At 30.9% G+C, this 8278-nt stretch overlaps 1 protein-coding gene across 2 annotated transcripts; it reads right to left on the reverse strand.

The window, feature by feature from the left end:
- Window positions 1–2732: 2732 nt before the first annotated feature.
- Window positions 2733–6732, reverse strand: LOC145017665 (telomere repeat-binding protein 3-like). Of its 2 annotated transcripts, none has more exons than XM_078975658.1 (8): window positions 6533–6732; window positions 5623–5769; window positions 4962–5535; window positions 4584–4706; window positions 4429–4508; window positions 3903–4345; window positions 3261–3324; window positions 2733–3131 (listed from the first exon to the last, which is right to left on the reverse strand). In XM_078975658.1, exons 2-8 carry the CDS (start codon window positions 5704–5706, stop codon window positions 2940–2942), a joined length of 1560 nt encoding a protein of 519 aa, XP_078831784.1. In that variant the 5' UTR covers window positions 5707–5769; window positions 6533–6732; the 3' UTR covers window positions 2733–2939. The 2 variants fall into 2 exon arrangements, with proteins under 2 accessions (XP_078831784.1, XP_078831785.1); XM_078975659.1 differs by lacking the exon at window positions 6533–6732 and adding an exon at window positions 6327–6376.
- Between the last annotated feature and the right edge of the window lie 1546 nt (window positions 6733–8278).

The raw sequence follows: 8278 nt of genomic DNA on the forward strand, positions 1-8278 counted from the left end.
CCACATCAAGTGATACGAGGACTAAAAATGGCAAAATAAAGCAAGTAATTGTTAATAGTGTTATCCATCTTGCTAAACTATAACCTCTAATATTCAAGTTTGTAGAAAAGTTGTTCACTTGCTTATTCTTGATTCCGATCCTGATACATTATTAGAATTCTCGTCCTTGCTCCAAGTATCATTCTAATATTCAGGTTAATTGAGTTTTCAAAATGTACATAAAGAATGTAATTGTTGTAAGTTCCTTTGATTTCTTATGCTTTTACGACCTTGCAGGTTTCTTCTTTTGTTTACTCATCCTTATTATATATGGGATTTTATTGTCGGTCATCATTGTGGTACTAAATGCAAGAATTTGATTATTATAGATTTTTTCTAGAATCGGTAAAGTATTGGACTTGCCTATCATAGATTTGAATTATTAATGTATTGGATTGATATTATTAATGTATTGGGTTTAATTAATTTTTCATTTTTTTTTAATCATTTGACGGAGTAGTGACGGAAATCTGTCACTAAAAACGGAAATAGTCCGTATGTATTTTGTCACAAAAGACTTTCCATCGGTAATCCATCAGAAATACGGTCAACCCTAGTCATAGTAAGTTTTGTCAGTAGCCTGTAGGTATATTTCCGATGGAAAATGTGGTCGGTAATTTGTCGTAAATTCGTCGCAAATAATTACCCACAAGACTTTTTCGACAACCAACTTTTTGTGGCGGAAACGCCTAGCGACGGAGTACCTATGAATTCTGCCCAAGGTTTCTAGTTTTCTGAGAGAGAGAGAGAGAGAGAGAGAGAGAGAGAGAGAGAGAGAGAGAGAGAGAGAGAGAGAGAGAGAGAGAGAGAGAGAGAGAGACCTTGAACGATTTTGTATATTAACATTCATGAAATTACAAATAAAAAGATAAATATAAGAAAATGAAATAAAAAAAAATAAAAATAAAAATTAAAAAAAAAAAGAGAAATTAAATTGCTTCTTATTTTTTATATAAATGTTTCTACCCAATAAAATTATGACAAGTATCATTATTTCATATTTTTCTAACTAACTTGTTAAGGTTATATTAGTAATATATATCAAATAAAATTAAATTGAATGGTGATTTGTCATAATTTCAATGGGTAGGAATAAAATGTATGAGATAATTTAATTTCTCAAAAAAAAAAATGCATTATCCTGGTTATGGTTATTATGAAAGAAATTAGGACACTCCTGTTTAAAAGGAAACTAACGTGTTAACATTCGCCAACAAAGTGAAGAGCGAAGAGATGACGTGAAAAAGAGGGAAGAGATTAAAGTTAGATCTGCATTTTGTATAAATTAATATGCAATTTGCATTGCCAATCACCAACAACTTGTGCTGGATTCCGTGACTTACTATTTGCTAACTTTATAAGTTAGCCAAATTGGATAAAATGATAATTGAATACGATCATTTTTTTTGTAAGATAACTAACTTTCTTGATCGATGATTGCTATGATAAATGTCTTTAGATCTGCGACATATTTATATGTAAGTTGATTAACTTTAAAGGAAAAAGTGATTAAAGTTTCTTATATTTTTATGCAATTACAATTTTAATATTCAATACAGTTGTATCTTGTAATCTCTTTTCTCAAATATACTTTCATATTTTAAAACTTCAAGTACGTCCGTCTTTTATAAAGAAAGAAAAATGACAGTCTAACTCTAATCCGTTCAATATATAATAAAGAAAGAAATATTAAATACATATATATTTTTTATATTTAATATATTTTTTTAGTAGTAAAAGATAAGATACAACTACTTAACGGGACCCCTTTATTAAATTTATTTTTTATTAATATTAAAGCCACGTGTAACAAACAGTTTATGTATAATAAAGAAAGAAAAATGACAGTCTAATCATATGATGAAATCATGTGTATAAAGCATATTCCCTGACGTATTTACTCTTTGATTACACAATAAACAAACGATATTTTCATATCTGTTTTTTATTTTATAATAAGTGATCTACTTTCCTGATAAAAGTATTGAATACGTATCTTTTAATTACTAAAATTACTTAACTTGAATATCTTTTATTGTATATAGTCATGAAGACAAATATTTTAAAAGAAAACTCAATTATTATCTGTTCAAAATGATTATTATATATTTTTTTTAAACGACAATCGAATCTACATTCTAAAGTATTCGTAAACCTACATATGTTTTGTCTAAGTTAATGATTCAATACCATTTTATGTTGTACCTTTTTAAAAAAAAAAAATAAATAAGATGAGACGCTATTAGGTCGTTGTAGGCATTTTAAGCATATTTCTATTTTTTGATTTTAATGAAATTTCATTGTTATAAAATGGCCATGAAACATTAACTTAGATAATCAAAAAAGACGATTATTTAATTGGAAAAAGAATTAAATAATACGTATTTTGGGCATTGAAGATAATAAATTGAGTTTTTCGTGATTTTCACATATTTTAATTTTAATCATAATCAGTGGCGGACTTTAGTGGTGCCCCAGCCCGGACCACTGCTACGACGCCGGCACGTAGTTTAAAAAAAAATTAATGTTTTTTTTATGGGTACACCGGTTTAAAACACTAATAACACTACTAATATAGATTTATTTGGAAAAAAAAAATTAGTATCACCCCTTCAAAAATGTTTTGTATCCAATACTATATAAACATAAATTGTCTGTAGTTATTGTTAATATATTTTTAACAGAAAAAAAAATTACAAAAGACTCTCACTTGTTAATTGTTATCATCCAAAACGATTGAATGTGTCAAAAGAATAGTATTACCAATAACTACATCAAATCACCGATTACCCTTTCAAATCAATCACACTAAAATAATATAATATATTAAAAAAACAACCTATTTTCTTTTTTAATTTCCTATATTCATCCATATCTTTCCTAAATCTTCATATATCACATCACAAGTTACCAACAGACTCTACACTCGAACCGGCCAAGATTTGAACCGGTTTGGTCTGGTGCTTCCGTTGATTCTGAGACCAGTAGGAGTGTGCAGCCTGGACCCGATCCAAAAGACCCTGAGGCACCGGTTCACCCCTTCTTTGTTGAGGAGAGATCCCTGCTGTGTGAACCAGTGTTTTCCACTTATCCTGTTGCAAAATCAATTTTTTCCCTTTAAAAGCTTAAAATTTTACATGTGATGTGATCTTTATGTAATAAATAATTAATTTTCTTCAAGGTAATAATTTAGTAAAAAATTATATTAGATTCTTCTTTACCTTTAAGTCCACATAAGTTCGGTGATTCGCATCATCAAAAGCACGCAATTTTATATCACGCCATCTACAATATTACAATCAGAAATTGTCGGAACAAAACAAAACAGAACAATTTATACTGTATTGACTGGCTGTGACCGACAAAATTATAATTTTTTGGACTGACTGACTGTGACAAAATTGCAATTTTTGGACTGTCTATGACCAACAAAATTGCAATTTTTTGGACCGATTGAATGTGACAAAATGGCAATTTTTTGGTCCGACCAACTGTTGACAGACAAAGTTGCAATTTTTTGGATTGATTGATTGTTGACTGTGACAAAATTGCAAATTTTTGGATGACTGTTGACTGACTGTGAGTGATAAAATTGCAATTTTTTGTGACAAAATTGCAATTTTTTGGACGACTATTGATGACCAACTGGGAGTGATAAAATTGCAACTTTTTGGACCGACCGACAAAGTTGCAACTTTTTGGACTGACTGACTGACAAAATTGCAACTTTTTGGACTGACTGACTGACAAAATTCCAATTTTTTGGACCATCTAAAAGGGTGGAACAATGTGGGACGGTGACAGGACTGTCATTTGTACAAAAGACATAAATACCCTTTTAATTCCATCATTCATAGTGATACCTTCCCGTTCCAAGTGTTTCAACTGCTTCCACAAGTGCTTCTACTTCTGATACAGAAAAAGGTCTTCTAATCCTCCGTTGTGAAGCTTCACATTTCTTGGTTACTTGGACAAGAGACATTCCTTCTTTTAGCAATTCCGTTTGTAAGGGTACAAATTCTTGATTCTCATCAACATGGTAATCCAGAGAAGAATTAGCTGCTGACGTGGCAATCATTTCTTGATCCTTATCTTGAAATGGAGCTTCTTTTTCCAATGGAGACGGAATAATAGCTTGGAACAAATTAGGCTCCAATGTAAATCCCAAACTTTTGAGATCAGAATCCCGGGAAATACCCGTTTGTTGTAGGGTTCTGTTGTTGTCTTTGACCTTTTTGCCCTTGAGAAGTACCCCTACGTGTAGTTCGCCACCTAGGATAGCTGAAACAGCCTCCATAACAGTCCTCTGTGGACGATATTTTCAACCACAAATACCAATTAACAAACAATTATATAAACGAAAAGAAACTTCTGAAAAATATCATTTACCTTTAATGAACCCACAGTTGCTGTTTCTGGTATTTCAATATACAGTTCTGGGATTTTAAAGGATTTGATGCTAAATTTCACTGAAAAATGAAACATTTTTATCAATTAGGGATTTCTTAAACCCTAATAGTAATACAACTGAGTTTACCACTTACCATGACTATCTCCATTGCCACTCTTCTCATGAAACAGCTTCCTCCTTTTAGAAGGAGCCTCTGTTTGACACCTGTCTTTACTGTATATCTTTTCCCTATTTTTGTTTGGTTTTGTTTCACTAACTAAAAAACAATAAAATAATATAATTAGAAACACGGATACATACTTTCAAGTGTTATTTTCAAATATGAGGATCCGGAGGGCATTTACGTCTTTTTTCATAGACATGAAATCAAGCGTGCGTCCTTGTCCCACCTTTTTCGGTGGAAGTGGGACAAAAGTTGCTTTTTTTGTCAGGTTGATATCAGTATCAGTATCAGTATCAGTGCATGTCAAACACAGTATAATTTGTAGTGTTAGGGAGAATTCCCACTTACTAGTAGTGTTAGGGAGTAGATAGTTTTTCTTTAAAGTAACTTTCTGATATCTATATGCCATCATCTTTCTTATTCTTCTGTATCTAGCATGTGACTTTTCCCTAAATGCCCTCAATTTGGTGTCATCTCTAATACCCATCTTTACATTTACCCTTTTGGAGGGTAGATTTAAACTAGTATAAGATTTAGTAAGCACACGAGTATTTACACATGATTCCATTGGGTCACTAGCAGTAAAGTCTTCACTTTGTTTCTTTACATTTACTCCTTCGGTCTGTATTTCAGCTATACTGTTAAACAAGTTAAAATTACATAAATCTCCCTCCATTTTATCTACATTCTTGGCTTCACATGGTTCCAACTTCACATTAGTTTTCACATCAGAAACATGTTCCAAACCAGAATCATTATCGGAGTGTGGTGATTCTTTATGGAGGGTAATCTGGTCTTTTTGTTCTGGACTGGTGATTGAAGTAGAACTTTCACTCTCCTGTAATAACTTGTCAGCTATGGATGCCAACAAGTCAAAGGCACATATTTTGCTACCCTCTGATGATTTCCTATGTGAATTCCTCTAAAGAAACAGAAAAATGTGTCAATATGAGTTTCAATAGGAAAATGGTGTTGAAAGAAAGTATATTATATATAGTTATATACTCACCCTTAAGGATCTTGGAGCTTTAGGGGCCATGGGGGATTGAAAACCATCAAAATTTCCATAGTATATACTGTTTTTTGACACCATATTTTAGGCATACATTCGAATAAGAGATCATCAACCACAATGAAGAGATCTGACAAGGTTTATCTGTAATTTCAGTAAATAGAAAATCAGAATCTTTGATATAACCAAATGCATCTTTCATTGATCTTTCAATAACTCCCGATATCTTACTGAAAAAAAACTCATCAAGATGGTGATAAATATTTGTGCGCTTGTTTAACCAGATGGTGTTAGGGAAAAAATTGATGATTTGAAGATCCATTTTGCCCTTGTCCATCGACAATCTGGCATGACTAAGGAAAAGGAAAAGACGATCGAAAAAAGCTAGATCCCATAATCTGGGAGGTAGATCAATAATGAGAAAATTTAGGATAAATCTAAGCCATAGTCCCACATACAAATCAACGGTGGAGCTAGTCAAACATTTTCAACAAATTTAACAAAAATGGAAATAACAAAAAAAGTAAAATAAAAAACTTATAAACCATGCAAATTCATTTTATCGAATCACTTCACAAACATAGCCATAAAAGTTGAACTCATCAAAAACTCATTCCAGCGCCAATTAGATCAAAAAACTGTGTGTGTGTGTGTGTGTGTGAGAGAGAGAGAGAGGGAGAGAGAGAGAGAGAGATTTGCACCACAGATTACAAGAAATTCAACACGATCGGACAAACAATCAAAAAAATGTATGAAACCCGATCCAATCTCTACACTACGAAGCAAGAAAATTCAGACGAAAATTTAGCATAAACACAACGGAGATCGGATAAAAACACAAAATATAGAGACAACGGAACGAATTAAACGAAAATGAAGATGAACAAGAGAAATGGTATGAAATTACCTGCACTGAGATAGAATTCTGTTGATCTGAGTAATTGGCATTAACGATTTGGGATTTGGATAAATGAATACGGAGAGAAATTGTACAAGTAGCCGATAGCAATTGGAGATTTGGTAGAAAACTGAAAAGAATGAGAAGGAAAAAGAAAGCAAATTGTGGGAAGGAAAGAAAGCGCTAAACCCCTGCGTTTAATTTAATCGAAAGAGTAAGAACTGAATGAAGGGTATGAAGGTAATTTTGGGGGTAGAAGAGCCGGTGACCATAAACCTCTCTTTGTGAGAGTTTTCTTTGGACGATCTCACCCTCTTTGGGCAGATAGGATTGCTTTTGACACGTGTAGTATTTATTTTTTAACTTACAAATTTACATATGTCTTCTTCCTAATAACATAACATTTTAACTTATTATTTAAAAGTTTTACTATTTTACAAATTTTTAGAAAAAATATTTTTAACTTACAAATTTACATATATTTTGAAAACTATTCTCTCTATATTCGTCCTTTGGAAAATCTGTTTGTCATCTCATTCTCATATTAATTATCTTTTTATTTTTATGTTGTCATATTATTATTTTTTATATTATTTTTACCTCTTTCATTTCATAACACATAAAAATTTATCTTTATCATCCTTTATAACTAACACAATTTTTAAATTTCAAATATATACAAACTATCAAAAATATACAAAACAAATTAGCAAAATATAAAAATAATTTGGGTTTCATAAATAATTTTATTATATCTTTGAGGTGTGCGAGGTGGCAACCATATAGGATCCGTCTTGTAGTGGGATCCAATTTTACATATGATTAAGTTTATAGTCTACTAATCCATAATCGGGTAATCAAAAAGACAAAAGTCTATGAATTTTTCAATTCAAATAGCTAACGATACAATTAAAAATTGCAACAACCCAATTTTGAAAATTTTGGCTTAAAATTAAAAATTGCATTTGGACTAATGTAAATTTATGGTAAACAAGAGCTTGCGTTTGTTCTAATTTCAAACATCCAAATTTGCAGCAACTGCAAAGTTCAAACGATATTATTTTGTTTTTTGGTTTTCTGATTCCACCAGACTTCACCTCTCGTTTATATTGCACTTTCGCTTTACTTTTTTATTGTTAAATGAAATTAAACAGCTAAGTATTTTACTATACATAGTTTTTAAATCTGATGACATCTTATTTTTTATTTTGGTTGTCGTCGCTGATTGACGAATGTAACACACTTAAATAAGTAAAAAGCGTTACGAGAGTCGCGCGAATTATTTTCTACAAGATTATATATTGTATTATCATTTTTTTTATCTTTATAACATTTATCGAGTTATCGTCGTTTGAACAAATTTAGTTTTATATATATATATATATATATATATATATATATATATATATATATATATATATATATATATATATATATATATATATATATATATATATATATATATATATAAAAGGTTGTAAAACTCGTTACTCGGTACCTGTTCGGCCGACTATCGAGTAGCGAGTATTCGGGAGTACTCGAGGAGTACTCGGATTTGGTAATTCATGTAGAAATATTTTTAGGGAAATTATATATGTCAAAATCATAAGTTCAAATCAAAAGTTGGTTAAAATATATAACAAAATTAAATACATGTGAATACACAAAAACAGAAAAACGCATAATGGTCTCAGTTCGTGAATAATTGCTGAAAAGTTAAGATATATATATAGTAATAATCACATGTGTGTGTGT

Source organism: Lactuca saligna, chromosome 9, assembly GCF_052625555.1.
Source record: "Lactuca saligna cultivar CGN05327 chromosome 9, ASM5262555v1, whole genome shotgun sequence".
Taxonomy (NCBI): domain Eukaryota; kingdom Viridiplantae; phylum Streptophyta; class Magnoliopsida; order Asterales; family Asteraceae; genus Lactuca; species Lactuca saligna.

Excerpts from the sequence above, each read along its gene's own strand:
- LOC145017665 (XM_078975658.1), bottom strand. The coding sequence starts at position 5,706 with ATGGTGTCAAAAAACAGTATATACTATGGAAATTTTGATGGTTTTCAA. Across the intron at positions 4,707-4,961 it reads TCTACTCCCTAACACTACTA|TTAGTGAAACAAAACCAAAC; the intron begins GTAAGTGGGAAT and ends ATTGTTTTTTAG. Across the intron at positions 3,325-3,902 it reads GAAACACTTGGAACGGGAAG|ATGGCGTGATATAAAATTGC; the intron begins GTATCACTATGA and ends GTAATATTGTAG.